Source organism: Zalophus californianus, chromosome 16 (genome assembly GCF_009762305.2).
Source record: "Zalophus californianus isolate mZalCal1 chromosome 16, mZalCal1.pri.v2, whole genome shotgun sequence".
NCBI classification, from domain to species: Eukaryota; Metazoa; Chordata; class Mammalia; order Carnivora; family Otariidae; genus Zalophus; species Zalophus californianus.
This window is the reverse complement of record NC_045610.1, coordinates 59195603-59210283: the sequence shown is the minus strand read 5'-3', so window position 1 is coordinate 59210283 and position 14681 is coordinate 59195603. Positions and strand designations below refer to the sequence as shown.

The following is a 14681-nucleotide window of genomic DNA, read 5'->3' as shown; positions in this document are numbered from 1 at the left end:
AGAGTCCTGGGATCAAGCCCCGCATCGGGTTCCCTGCTCAGCGGAGAGTCTACTCTCCCTCTCCCTCTGCCTCTGCCCCTGTTCCTGCTCACCTGCTCTCTCGCTCTCTCTCAAACAAATAAATAAAATCTTTAAGAAAATAATAATAAAATAAAATAAAAAATATTAAAAGTCCAAGAGCCTCCCCCCTGTGGCGGGCCGCGGAGGATTGCTCGTTTGCTGCCCCACCACTGGTCACTCAGGTCCCGAGGGGAAGGTTCTAGAAGTCCCAGGTGACCTGCAGAAGTTCCATGGCAGTTGGAGCCCCTCCAGGAAAGGGAGCCATTTCCTTTCTGGTCTGGAAAAGAGCTGCCCGTCTGTTGGCCCTGCCTAAGACTGGAGCAGCATCTGCTCAGCTGGTGAGCATTTCTCTGTGTGAGGGGAGCTCCTTCAGAGCTCTGCCCATACCCCAGGGGTGTGCGATGTCTTCCCCGGGACCCTGCTCTCATCTCATCTGGCCTCCCCCCACCCCATCACCTGCAGACCACCTGGCTGCGACCATCTCCTGCCTTCCCTTCTCCCCTGGGCCCATCTCTGCCTGGTCACAACTCACACAAGCACACACCACCGCTGTGTGGCCCTTGCCCCACGGCAACAGCAGTCCAGCCAGGGCAGATAGTCAGGACCCCCTTGTCCCTCCCTGCCCCCAGCCCACACCCAGCAGAAGAGTGAACACTCGTGAGGAACCTCGTCTCCTTGCTTGGTCAGGACAGAGGTTTCGAGTGGCTCCAGAGACGGGTGGGGAGTGAGCCCCCCACACACGGTGCTGCGTCAGGGTCTCTGTGCGCCGGCCAGATGACCGTGCTGTAAGGAAGTGCCATGATGACCATCACGCCGGACGTCAGGTTGGAGTATTTAGAGGGAGTAGCTTCCCTCATTCTGAAGTTCAAGCCAGACAAGTGGAGCAAGTTGATCGGGGCCGAGGAGAACATGGCCTTATTCACCGAATTCTTCGAGAAGCCAGAAGTCCTGGTTCTGGTGTTGACGCTCAGCCCCGCCGGCATGATCATACCCTGCCTGGGCTTCCCCGCCTCCCTCAAGTCCAAAGGGGTTTACTTCATCAAGAAGGGACGGGAGAACATCAGCAAGGGTACCTACAAGGACCGCCTCATCTACGGGGACATAAGCCCTGCGCCCGTGGAACAGCTGATTGCCGTTGTGGAGGAGGTGGGTGCCTGGGGTGGGGGAGGCTGTGCCGGGGGGACAATCTCTGTTTCTCGTGCTTTTGGTGAGTGGCCTAGAGCCCAGCTGCTCAGAGAGTGGTCCACGGGCCAGCAGCGTCAGCCTCCCTGGGAGCCGGTCAGAAATGCAGGAGCCCAGGCCCTGCCCACCCTGGTGCTGGGACACATCTGCATTCTGACCAGACCTCCAGGCGGTGCTGTGCACCCGAGGGCTGAGAGGCCCCAGCCAGCACCTCATCCTCTCTCGGTCTCGTAGGACCTTGGGATGCACCGGGCACGGCCCCTGCCCACACTGTCAGAGGGTGTGGGCCACTTGAGTCCCAGTAGATGGGTTTCTCAGTTCTGAGACTTTGAGTGAAGAAAGAGAAAGAACAGGGTGCAGTTTAGTGCATCTCCGCACTGCCCTGCCTTGTTGCCAGTGTCACCCCAGGCAGGTGCGGCAGGTGCGGCAGGTGCGGCAGGTGCGGCCCACTCCGGGCAGCCACACCAGCCAGAGTCCAAGCGACCTAGCTTTCTGGTCATTGCTATCCTCATGCGTGAGATGGGGACTTAATTCCCTGCCTTGTGCGAACTGGGAGCACAGGCGCCCCTCCTCCAGGACTCAGGCCAGCCTCCCCTCCCATCGGGAAGAGGAGCCTGGCAAGCCTGCTACGGGAGTGCTGGGCCACCTGCGTGAGTCTGCTCAGGCTGCCGTGACAAGGGACCACAGTCCTGGGGGCTGGAGTTCCCAGATCCAGGCAGGACCTGTTCCTTCTGTAGCCTCTCCCCTGGGCTTGTAGACGCTGTCACCTCCCTATGTCCTCACTTGGTTGTCCCTCTGTGTCTGTGTCCACATCTCTTCTTATGAAGACAGCAGTCACATGCGATTTGGGCCCACCCATGGGACTTCATTTTAACTTAGTCACCTCTTCAAAAGCTCATCTCCAAAGACAGCCACACCCAGAGGTGCTGGGGTTGGGGCTTCAACATGCAAAACTGGGGGACCCGGCTCAGCCCCTGACAGCTTTCCAAAGCCGCACGGGCCATCTTCTTTCGGCAAGCATTGTGAACCCCCTTCTCAGAGATGGCTTTGCTGCTAGGCCATCATCCTGCCTCTGCGCCCCTCCACTGGCCACGCCTCCTTCTGGCACGGACTCGGTTTCCCTGGGTGGGTTCCAGGCACTGAGGGCTCCCATTCCTCCTGGGAGCCACCGGGGTGGAGGAGGCCTGGGCGCACGTACAGAGCCATTCCCTTCCAGGTGCTCTACTCCCTGTTAAACCAAAGTGAAAACTTGAGCGGATGGCCCCGGGTGGTCTCGGAAGACATCGTGAAGCAAGTCCACAAGCTGAAGAATGAGATGTTCGTGATGGGGGGCAAGATCAAAGGGAAGACCCTGCTGCCCATCCCGGAGCACCTGGGGAGTCTGGATGGCACTCTGGAGTCCATGGAGAGGTAGATGGCCCAGCCCGGTACCTGGCCGGCTGAAGGAGTCGCTGACCTGTGACCCCCAGCACACTGAGCCCCACTGGGAGTCATCCACGAAGCCCCACGCACATGCCTGTGTGACCCCAATAAGGACGGCCGGGTGGAGCCACCTTGAACATGGGTTTTATTCCACACCTGGCCTCTCTTAGCTGGGAGATCTGGGCATTTCTCCAGCCTCCCCACAGTGGTTGCGAGGAGCTTGGGACATGGGGTGAGATGGGGCGCTGCTGGTGGTTGCTTGGGAGGTTGTCCCGAGGGCCACCAAGGAGGGGTGGTTCCCGCCCAGAAGGGGCGGAGCTGGTAGAACCCCATCCCTGCGGCTGGGAGAGCATCTTGCCCGACCTTCTGCTCTGCAGGATGCCCCCTCCTCTGGACAACTCATTGCTGCATGGCATCGAGACCATCATCATCGACTGGTCCCACCAGATCCGGGACGTGCTGAGTAAAGACTCGGCCCGGCCCCTGCTGGACGGGCTACACCCCCTGCCCCGAGTTGAGTTTGAGTTCTGGGATGCCCGGCTGATGAATCTCAAGTGCATCCATGAGCAGGTGACCGCTCCTCTCCACAGTGGTGAGCGGGCCTCCGTGGCTCTGCAGCCAGAGGGCCCACGTGCCGGCCAGGCCAATTCATGACCCGTCCACCCCTCTGTGCAGACCCCCAGGGCCCCCGAGGGGACCCGGATAACCCGCACAAAGTCCTGGGCTCCAGCGGCCGCGGGGTCAGGTGCCTTTTGTGTGGGGTCTCCGAGCCTCTCTGGAGCTTCCCCGAGCTTCCTGTTCTCTGTTTCTCAGCTGAATAGGCCCAAAGTGAACAAAATAGTTGAGATCCTGGAAAAAGCCAAAAGCTGCTACTGCCCAGCCCTGCAAAATGTGTACACGGACGTCACGGAGGGTGAGCTGAGGAAGGGGTGCTGCCCTTGGCGGGGGCCGCGGTCCCTGCCTACATGCACCTTCCTTTGGGGAAAGTCCTGGGTCTTGAGGGAGCAGATGTCCATGAGGAGGACGGGGAGCCGCCGGTCCCCGTCTCTGACCGTCGGGGCTGCACAAGCGCTTGCTCTCGTTCTGTGCAGGGTTGAAGGAGGCCAGCGACATCGTTCTGTATCTGAAGCCTCTGAGGATCCTACTGGAGGAGATGGAGCAAGCCGACTTCACGATGGTGTGTCAGCCTGGGAAAGGCCACTCTTAGGGGCCGGTCTGGTGTGTTAGGGGCGCGGGGGCTGTGGGCTTCTTGGCCGGGAGGGGCTGCGTGGTCCTGGGGAGCGCCTTTTCCTTCCCCTCTGGGGTGCCCTCCCGGGGCCGTGCGAAGCAGAGGGTGGAGAGGCTGCACACCCGCCTGTCTCCCCGCAGCTCCCGACCTTCATTGCGAAGGTGCTCTACACCATCTGCTTCATCTGGGCCATGTCCGAGCACTACAACACGCCCTCCAGGCTCATCGTCATCCTGCAGGAGTTTTGCAACCAAATCATCGAGATGGTAACCTGGCCCCACCACGCCGCCCTCTGCCTCCTGACTGGCGCCTCTCCCTGCCTGCTCGGCTTCCCCCTGCCCGGCGTATCTGGGCAGTTTTTGTTGTTGTTGTTTTTAAGATTTATTTTATTTTGGGGGGGGAGAGAGGAGAGAGTGGGAGAGAGAGAGCGCGCGCACATGTGCTCGTGAGCGGGGGGTGGGGTGGGGGGGAGAAGCAGAGGGAGAGAAATCCCAAGCAGACGCCCTGCTGAGCCTGGAGCCCGACAGGGGACTCGATCCCAGGACTCCGAGATCTTCAACAGTCGGACGCTTACCTGGCGACGCCGCCCTGGGCAGTTTAAAAACAGGCAAAGATGTTGGCGCCGGGGTTTACAGGCCCGAGGCTGAGCTTGGGCCCTCTTGGTGGCCACCCACAGTTCTCCGGAGACTGGGCAGTGTCAGCCCAAGCGGCCCCACGGCGGGAGGGAGGAGGAGAGAAATGGGGCTGCCCGCCGAGTCCGAGGACCCGAGGACTTCTTAGCCGGCCGCGAGCGTTTTTGTTTGGGCCGCCTGCGAGCGTTAAAACCGTGCTTGCCGCCCAGAAGGGCACTGCGGTCCAGGATCCTGCCGCCCGCGGCAGGACGGGATTTCCCGCGGCAGGACTGGATTTCCCGGGCCCTGAAGGGCCCCCAGTCATCTGGGACCAGGATCTGTTCCGGCTGCAGCTGTAGGGGGGCTGTGGGGCCATGCAGGGAAGCAGCTCAGTTTCCTGAAAAGGGCCCGGCAGCGGGCAGACCGGTCGGGACCTGGACCTCAGGGACGGCTAATGTGTCCAAAGGAGACATCTGCGGGCCCCGAGGTGGGCTGTTTGTAGCCCGCCGAGCGGCCTGCAGGCAGCCAGCCTGGACCCTGGACGTGACCCCAGAGCTCTCTCAGGACTGGAATGTCTTCTCTTCTGCCCAGACGCGCACTTTCCTGAGCCCAGAAGAGGTGCTGAAAGGCTTGCAGGGAGAAACAGAGGAGATTCTGAGCAACATCTCTCTGTCCGTGAACGTTCTGAAGGAGCTTTACCGCACCTATGATTTCTGCTGCGCAAACATGAAGTTTTTCTTTAAGGTCCGGCCTGATTTCAGAGCAAGTTCAAGGACGTGTGGGCACGGGCTCCCAGGCGTCCGCAGGAGTGTTTGAGGCCCACACACCCTCCTCTCTGTGTCTCCCGTAGGACAAGGAGCCGGTGCCCTGGGAATTCCCTTCTTCTCTGGCATTTTCCAGGATGAATTCCTTCTTCCGTCGCATCCAGACCATTGAGGTAAAGGTGAAATGCAGCTCAGGCTGCGTCTCCCATTCTCGTCCCACGCCCACATCTCCCGGTAAGGAGGATGAAAGCCACACCCAAGCGTCCGTGTCGTGGGGAAACCGAGTCAGGGGCCGGCCTCCTCCATGCCTGGAACCGTTGGCCAAGAACAAAAGTGCCCCATTTTGGGGGGCTTCTCTCCCATGCCGCGCCTTGTGTCCGTGAGCAGGCTGATGACAAATTGCACGGGCGTCGGCAGGAAGCTGGGTGGCCGTGAGCGAGGTTAGGACAAGTGTGGGCAGGGGCAGGAGGCTGCACTGTCAGATACACAGAGTGACACAGAGCAAATGAGCATTTTTAATTGGTTCAAGATGGCTGCCTCTGGGGAGAAGAGCCGAGGCATAAACACGGGGGGCAGGGCAAGAAAGTTTTGCTTTTTTTTTTTTTTTAAGATTTTATTTATTTATTTGAGAGAGAGAATGAGAGAGAGAGAGAGAGAGAGAGCATGAGAGGGGGGAGGGTCCAAGGGAGAAGCAGACTCACTGCTGAGCAGGGAGCCCGACGCAGGGCTCGATCCCCGGACTCCAGGATCGTGACCTGAGCCGAAGGCAGACACTTAACGACTGAGCCACCCAGGCGCCCAAGAAAGTTTTGCTTTTTGTTTGTGATCTTCTGTGTGGTTCTTTACCTTTGCCCACAAACTATTCACACCATTCAAAGGGGGAAAATCACCCCGAAGCCCTGGAGCATTGGTTTTTCCGATGGCCGCCACCATCAGCAGTGGCTTTGGGCAGGCCTGTCTGGTCTCCACAGCCTCGGGCAGGTGGAGGAGGCCCACTTAGGACTGCAAATTTGCATCACAGTGTTCCTCACGCCCAGAGGCTCCCAGGTCCTGAATGGGGATGAGCTTTCTGGGACAGGATGTCTCCCTGCTGTCCTCTCCCTCCTCCTGGCAGCACGAGCCCTGAGCTCAGGACATTTGACCCTGCTGCTGCTTTTCGTTGCGTCTGCTTTGGTGATGGCATTTTGGGAAGACGGGCCCAACCCCGGCACCGGCTTAGGGGCGTGGCGTGAGCACCACGTGCGCATCTTGGGTCGAACCGGTGCCGGGCCCTGGGTCAGGCTCCCGAGGCTGCCTGGGGTCCCCAAGGAGGGCCTCACACAGACACGGGAGGTAACAAGGGAGGGGACCGGGTGTGAGGAAATGTCAAAAGGAAGAGCGCGGGAGAGTTCTGGAAAGGGAAGCCCCCCCCCCCGGTCGCGGGGGGGGCCCAGATAATTGGAGAAGCCTCCAGAGACCCCCACCTCAGAGGAAGTGGGACTTACGGCACGCCTCGGGCGGGTGTCTCCTGCGGGAGGGCATCCTTGCGGGTCACCGTGGGTCAAGGACGGGCTCTAAGTGCTGATGGCCTTCCAGGAAGCAAAGGATTTGAAGCTTAGTCACAACCCCAGAAACCTCCGTGTGAGGTTCCAACTGCTTCTGCCCACAGCTGAGGACATGGGGGCCCCAGGAAAGCATGATCCATTTAGATCACTCCAGAGCAGCGTCCAGATAAGAGCCCCACCTCATCTCCGCATTCCCCTGTTCACAGCTTGGAGGGGACTCACGGGGCCCTTCCTTCCGTCCCCTCTCTGTGTTCCAGAGAGGACTTTGGAGGACAGAAATAAACAGAGGGTCCCCCCCCCCACCTTGCTGCCAGGTGGCCCCAGGTCAGAGGGCCATCCTTGCTCCCTGGCTCCTCCCTGCTGGGGTCAGAGCTAGATCAGTGACTGATCCATTGTGTTTAGTCATGAAGACTCCTGGGTTTTTTTCCTCCACCAGGATCTTTATAAAACAGCTACTGAGTTTCTGAAGCTGGAGAAGATCGAGCTCGGGGGAGTGAGGGGCAACATCCTTGGCAGCGTGGTTGCTCGGATTTACGATGAGGTCTTTGAGCTGGTGAAGGTTTTTGCTGAATGCAAATATGACCCCTTGGACCCTGGAGACTCCGTAAGTTGGGGGAGGGGGGGCCTTGGCTGGACCCATGTCAGATGCCCCAGGAGTGGGGAGACACGTGGAGGGAGCGTTGGTCACGTTCTGAAGACATCCCAGAAACTAACTGCAGCTGGGGGCATCCCCATGACAATGAGCATCCTCAGATGGAGCCCCAAAACCTGCCGGGAGGGCCAGGGCCAGGGGCAGGGGCGGGGGCAGAGCGAGCACCATCCCTGCTTTGCATGCTGATTAGCAGGTGGACGTTTTAATTCACTTTCAGAGTTTTGATGACGATTACACTGATTTTGAGACCAAAATTCAAGATCTGGATAGGCGGCTGGCCACGATCTTTTGCCAAGGGTTTGACGACTGTAGGTCCATCGAGTCCTGTGCCAAGGTAGGTGCGAGCAGGGACCTTCAGGCGGCGAGCCGTCGCAGCAGCGCCCAGGGCCTGCCGGGGGCCACTTAGGGCTGACCTCGTTTGCAGATGAGGAGCCGGCCCGGGGGGGCGGGGGGCACAGGGGCTTCTCTCAGGCTGCGAGCACCTCGGGCAGCTCCCGCTGGGTTTGGTGGCTGCCTTGTAGAGTAAGAAAAGGGAATAAGACTAAGAGGGTTAGTTTACTGTTCTCACTGTGGAAGGGTGTCCGTTCATTCTTATTTGATTCATCGTTCCCTCTGCTTAAAAGGACCAAAAGTTAGAGGCAAAGTGGCTGTGACAATAAAGGACATACCCTTTTAGACCCACTGCGCTGAAGTCACACCCTCTTTGACACGTGAGACTCCGAGAGCAGCCTGGCCTCATTACGAGGAGACACCTCTGGGTGGCAGGGAGCTGGCTGGTACTCGTCTGCCTCTTGTGTACTTTATTACACTTGGCCAAGTTGCAAGCATTAAGCGTGCAGCACTTTTACACTGAAAAAAAAAAAAGAAATGATGCTATGAAAAAAGAATCTTAAAAGAATGGATGGTCGGGAAGTGCTAAAACCCCTAGAGATCATCAATTCAAGAGAGAAACACAGATGGCCAATACATGAGTACATCTAAGTTTGACCTCGAGAGCACCCAGAAAAGCCCCTGGTAAAACAGGAAGGTGGTGACTGCCACCAACTGAGCCGGTTAGATTGTGAGGAGCTGGGCGGTCCAGTGTGCCCCAGTCCCCACCACTCCATACTGTCCCAGCCCCGCCCTTCTTCCTGCATTTCTGTGGCCTGCCTTGCCCTGGACAAACCACTGAGGGGGAATCTCTGAAGATTGATCTATAGTTCCTCTGGAGAACAGGGACTGAGCATTTAAATGAGTGAATATATGTATATACTTGAGTAGCTTTTTGCTATCTGCCTAGTGTTATGCATGTTTGCCAACTAGGACACTCTGCAGGTGCAAGCTGCCTCTTCCCTTTGCTTCGCAAGTCTCTAGGTTGCTGCAGGCAGTTCGGTGCCCACAGGAGACACCCAATAATTATTATAGGATCTTGGGTCCCACGGTGTTTGCTAAACTCGTTACCTACGTTATCCATCCCATTTTTACCAACTCCGACAAGTCAAGAAGCCTGCCCAGGGTCACACAATTAGCCAGTTATTAGAGAAGCCAGGACCCCAAACCATCCCCAAGTGTGGCCAGACGGGAAAGCAGTCGGGATGGCCTGGGCAGCTCAGGGTGCTGGCCGTCTTTCTGGATCTCCCCAACACAGATGCCAGGACATTCCTTTTTGCCTTTTAGACATTGTTTTTTAAAATGCAAATGCAAGGGAATTTGAAACTCCGCAATGTGATGAGCAATCAAGTCTTAGATTGCGTTGGTGCTCTAAGCAGAATATCAGTGAATGCGAATTAACACAGCACCTCAATGCTCTTCCCTCCACTGGGACACTCTTCCCCCTAAGTAGCTGCCTCAGGCCACCTTGCAGGGGAGGCCTCCCCTGTCCCTGCCTCTCTGCTGGCCCTCCCTGCTATTCTGTTGTGTGTTGATCTCTCTGTGTTCATTGTCTTCCCAACTAGAATATAAACTCCCTGAGGAAAGGCACTTGATTTGGGCACACAACAGGTGCTTTTGAGCTTTCCCCGTGCGGGGAACTGGCTCCAGCCAAGCGAAGGGAGTTGTACTGGGGTCACAGAGCTCCAAGGGCTGCCCAAGTGCGGAAGGGTCCCCAAACACAGGTTTCCAGCCGGGCCTTTAACCTGGAAACAACAGTCTCCCCCCTCCCCCGCCCCCGTGATGGGGTCTCCGAAACTAAAAGATAGCGCTGGAGCTCACCGAGGGTGGGGGAGCTGGGCGGATAGCATGTCTCACCTTCTGTAGGGGGGTAAAGGGGGCGCAGAGGGAGGCGGCACCTCCGCACTCCCCACCCGTGGGCTCTGACGTTGTGCTGTTGTCTAGTCCAGGGGAAGAAGCTGGACTGTTGGGGCCAAACCAACAAGCCCGTCCCCTTCGTGATCAGGAGTCAGGGGTCAGCACTCCGAGGGGTGGGGTGGCCGGCAGGAAGCCCCCCCACCCGCGCCCCGACCCCCAGGCACCCTCAGGACTGGGCCCCGCACCCGGCCCACCAGGAGCTAAGCCTGAACCTCGGCCTTCTCGGGGAGCTCATCCTCTGTCCTATTACAACCTCAATCTGGCTTCTGCACCCATAGAGGAAAGGTTCTTTCCTAAATTGTAACTTTGTGCTTGGGCTAGATTAAAAAGAAGGAAACCAAGGGAGAAAAGAAAACAGCGCCTGTCAACCATTTCCACCTCCAAATGCGTGACTCTTCCTCCGCATCTGGGAGTGTTTTCTCTCCCACTTGACACCGCCGCCCCCCCCCCCCCGTGCCCTGATGAGGATGGGCCCTGGGGCTCCCTCCCTCCCAGCGCCTCTAATCCCTGCAAGCTCCCCAGCTGCCCCCAAGCTGCTTCTCAGTGTCAGGAATTCACACGCAGCCAGGAAAGTTCTAGAGAAATTTTCTGCATGATCTCCCGGTGGAAAATAAAATTAGCTTTCTTCCCAGGATCCAGAAGCCAAAAACTATGTAAATGTGAAAAAGAGAGGGGCATGGGAGGGGAGCCAGGAGACAAAATGTCAGGAGGGTCACGAACCCACAAGATGCACCTTTTTCTCCCAAGCCGACAGGTCCCTTTGGCAGGAAGTGGCACCAGCAACCCGGTGCGTCCACCACGCCCCTGCAGGGAGCTGAGCTTGCAGCGTCCTGAATCTGTTTCTCCTAGCGGTCCAGCTGCCCCGTCTGGCTTTCGGGGACCTGCAGATCTCCTTCTGCAGCTGTGTCTCGCTCTTGCTTGAAAAGGCCATTTTGGGGACACTGTCTTATTCCTTACACCAAAACCTGGGGCAAATCAGAGACTCGGGTCCGGTGCCACTAGGCACCCAGGGCTGTGAGACTGTGGGGTCTAAGCACCACTGACCCCTGTTTGCCTCCAGGGCGGCTCTCCTTGGCCTGGGTCTGGCAGACCTCAGGCTGGCTGTGGAGCTTCCGGAACTCTTTCCAGATTCTAGGAAGACCCCACCCCCCCACCCCCACCCGGGCAGGCCCAGCCCAGGGCCTGCACTGCCCCTAGGCTCCTCCGGCCCTGACCTTGAGCAGTGATCTTTTAGGAAATTCTCCATCTGATTCTAGCCAGGACCCTAACGGAAACACCCAGATAAAGTAGCTTCCTCTCTTCAACTAAGCTTTTTATTTTGCAAACAATTGCCCGTGTTTAGCAGACGTAGGGTTGCGAGGGTGATGAGCCAGCTACTTGCAGAGAGGTACTCATGCTCCGTTACTGCTTTCAGAAATGTGGTGTGACGCCTCCTGGATTAGTTCAGGTCCGCAGGCCCAGCCTTTCCTCTCCCGGAAAGGACACGTGACCAGGGACACGGGGTGTCCCTGCTCCTTGGGGACTCAGGGAACCTGGGGTCGAACCCCCAGGGTCATGGCCTCTACACGTTCCCAGGCTCCCTCTGTGATTCCCTCCGGGTCTCCGGGGCGGCGTCTCCGGCTTCCCACCCTCGGCCTCCGTGCTCATTACTGGGGCCCCCCGCCCCCACACCCACGTCCACCCTGGTCAGCCTGACTTTTCCTGGGCCGGGAATGTTTCCAGGCCTCAGACGTACTTTGTGGTGGTGGATGGCAGCCAAGCACCTGGGGACTCAGCAGCCGCCAACGTGAAAATCACAGAGGCATAGAAGTTCCTTGCATGTCCTGATGGGGCATGCAAGTTTGGCCTCTTGCATCGTGCCAGCCGCCGCGAGGCCGGAGTGATGCTGGGGACAGGGCAGGAGGCGGGGACCTCGGCGACAGCTCATCTCTCGTTCCTCCTCAGCTCCTGCACATGTGCGGGGGCCTCCTGGAGCGGCCCCTGATCCTTGCGGAGGTGGTGCCCAGGTACTCGGTCATGCTGGAGCTCTTTGACGCCGAGCTGGACAACACCAAGACCTTGTATGACGCGCAGCTTGTGGCCTCTGCAGACGGGAATATCCCCCTGATCCACAAGAACATGCCCCCCGTGGCTGGGCAGCTCAAGTGGAGCCTGGAGCTGCAGGAGAGGCTGGAGGCACCCAGGCGGGACCTGAAGCTCATAGAGCACCCGTGAGTCGTGGCACCAGTGGGCGCCCCCCCATGGCTGCGGGCCAGGGGCGGGCCTCTCCTAGCACCCCGAGAGCTGACCGCCACGCATAGGGTGCCCCTCACCACCCCCTCTAACTGATTCCAGGGTCATGTCCAGCTCGGAGGCCCAGCTGATCTACCAGAAGTATGACGAGATGCTGGAGCTGCTGAGGCGCTACCGAGAGAAGATCTACCAGCAGTGGGTGGCCGGCGTGGACCAAGACTGCCACTTCAACCTGGGGCAGCCCCTGATACGGCGAGACCCAGTCACCAACCTCATCCAAGTCAACTTCAGCAAAGCGGTGGGTGCCGTCCTGCCACTGGGCCCGGAAGGCGTCCCGTGTCAAGGGGCTCCGCGGGGAGCAGGGCCCCACAGCAGGTGGGGCGGTGGGAGAAGCCCCACGCCTGCTGGTGCCGCCGAGGCTGGTCCCCTTCTCCCAAAGCACAGACTTGTGGGGGCTGATGTCTGTGACGTGTTTAGCTAAAGCTTTATTCCTTAAGGATTAAAGCGTGTCCAGGACGTATTTAAGATACGAGACAAAATAGGAGCATCGCCAAAAGCAGCTTCAGGGACTACACTCCCTCAAAGCTTGGCTGCCTTTCATGGGAGCCCAGGGTCAATTTGAGGATTGACAGAAACACACAAAGAAAGGTCTTGGCAAGATCTGAACAAATGGGCCCTCCGGTTAAGTCAGGCGAGGTGGCGAGAACTCACGCGGGAGCCGCGGGGCTAAAACCTGGGTGGCTGAGCCAAGCGACGAAGACAGAGGCCGGCTGGCCGGGATCCCTGCCAGGAGGCCCCTGCGCCCGCCCCGCTCCGAACCCCAGCAGTGACATCAGGGAGGCAGATGTGAGGTTTCTTCTGAAACCTCTTTCACTAAAATTCATTCTTTTAAAAAAATTCAACAAATATTTACCGAGCGCCCACTTTGGGTATGTGCTTGGAATAAATTAGTGAACCAGACAGACAAAAATCTCTGTCCTCCTGGAGCTTACCTCTTACTGGGGGAGGAGGATGGGGAGAAGGGAAGAAAGGGGGAGGGAGGGGGGGGGAGGGGGCGGGAGGGAGTATAAATGAGTGTAACAGCAGTGGTAAGGGATGCAGTGCTGGGGAGGTGAGGATGAGTAGGGGCAGGCTTAAGGGGCTTCAACAGAGCTGGGGGTGGGCACAGGCTGAAGTTTCAGGTGTTGGCGGGAGAGGATGTAACTGAGGGGGCGGAGGAGGGCGGAGGAGGCAGCACTGAGAGGTCCAGGGCCGTGGAAGGGACTCGGGTTTTTGCTCTTAGTGATTTGGCTGCCATGGCAGGTTTGGGAGAAGAGGCGAGCCCTGAGGTGGTCTGTGAATGTCAAGGACCCCTCCAGGTGCTGTGTGTGAATAGCCTGGGGGCGGGTGGGGGGGCAAGCGTAGGTGCGGGAAGACCGGTTAGGAGCCTTTTGCCTTAATCCAGGAGAAAGACCACAAGAAGGTGGTGGCCCCGGACCAGCGTGGCTGCGACCAGGGTGTGAGGGGAGACTGGGTTTTGATCATAGAGCCCGTGAGACTGTGAGACTCTGGGTGGGCTGGAAATAGAGTCTTCGAGGAAGACAGGACCAGCCGCAGCACATCTGGGCTGGACAACTGGAAGGACAGAGCTGCCATCAGCTGGAAGAGGGCAGGCAGAGGGGGCTGTGGGGCGAGGCGGCTCTGCTCTGGCCACGTCGGGCTTGAGACGTCACATGGACATCCGAATGGAGACACCGAGTGGGCACGTGGATACGAGAGTCTGAGGGTCGCGTTGGGGGAGGTCCCTGGGGTGAGAGCAGATCCAGAGGAATGACACCCTGGGACTCACCAGCATGCACATCTCCAAAGTGTCCAGTGAGCCTGATGGCGGCGACCGGGAGAGTGTGGTGTCCTGGGTGCCAAGAGGAGAGCGTGTGCCCAGGACCGGGAGTCACCAGGGAGTGACCTTCCCTTGTGTTGCTGAGTGCCATACCACTGGGGTCATGCCCTGACCTCTTCTGTGATCTTCATTGGCCTAACAGTTGGTGGCAGTTCTGAGAGAAGTCAAGTACTTGGGCTTCCAGCAACAGAAAGAGATTCCAAGCAGTGCCGAGAATCTGTTCTCACAGCATGAAACCTTCCGGAAGTTTGTGGGCAACTTGGAACTCATCGTTGGCTGGTACAATGAGGTGAGCTGATATAGTTTTGTTTCGTTTTACTTGCCAAGTTTGGGGTTTTGTTTAGAGCAAACGCAGATGTAGGATCTCCCAAGGGCAACAGAGAGAGTGAGTACCTTTTCATGTCGAGATGTGGTTCGAGCCACTTGGCTATTGATGCACACGGGGGCAGCAAAAATAATGACAACTCAGAACAGCCGAAGATGGAAACTGCCATTGGACTTTGGCTTATGTTCTAGCTCCATGACTGCTTAGAGGGGCTTAACTCTCCTAAATGTATTTAGCTCCGGGTCATATCAAAGTCATTCCATTACGCCCATTAACGTGTGGCGGGGTGGGCATCTGCCAGAGTCCGGGCGGGATGACAAATTTCCCAGCACCATATGGTGGGGAAATGGAGGGGGAGAGCTGCGCATTGAGGTAGGCTAGATCAGGGCCTGGGGAGGGGACAGGTGCACATCAGCTCTGCGGATCAAGAATTCCTTTCAGGGCTGCCCGGGTGCTTCAGTCAGTTGGGCATCGACCCTTGATCTCGGCTCAGGTC

At 58.2% G+C, this 14681-nt stretch overlaps 1 protein-coding gene across 1 annotated transcript in view; it reads left to right on the top strand.

The window, feature by feature from the left end:
- The first annotated feature begins 311 nt into the window (after window positions 1-311).
- DNAH17 (dynein axonemal heavy chain 17) overlaps window positions 312-14681 on the top strand; it is a 100568-nt gene continuing 86198 nt past the window's right edge. The window contains 14 exon segments of the mRNA XM_035724561.1: window positions 312-398; window positions 690-1206; window positions 2459-2652; window positions 3042-3234; window positions 3478-3577; window positions 3756-3841; window positions 4033-4158; window positions 5095-5247; window positions 5354-5440; window positions 7248-7415; window positions 7681-7797; window positions 11694-11959; window positions 12084-12279; window positions 14003-14149. Of these exon segments, the coding sequence (XP_035580454.1) occupies window positions 859-1206; window positions 2459-2652; window positions 3042-3234; window positions 3478-3577; window positions 3756-3841; window positions 4033-4158; window positions 5095-5247; window positions 5354-5440; window positions 7248-7415; window positions 7681-7797; window positions 11694-11959; window positions 12084-12279; window positions 14003-14149 (2181 nt within the window). The 5' untranslated portion in view covers window positions 312-398; window positions 690-858.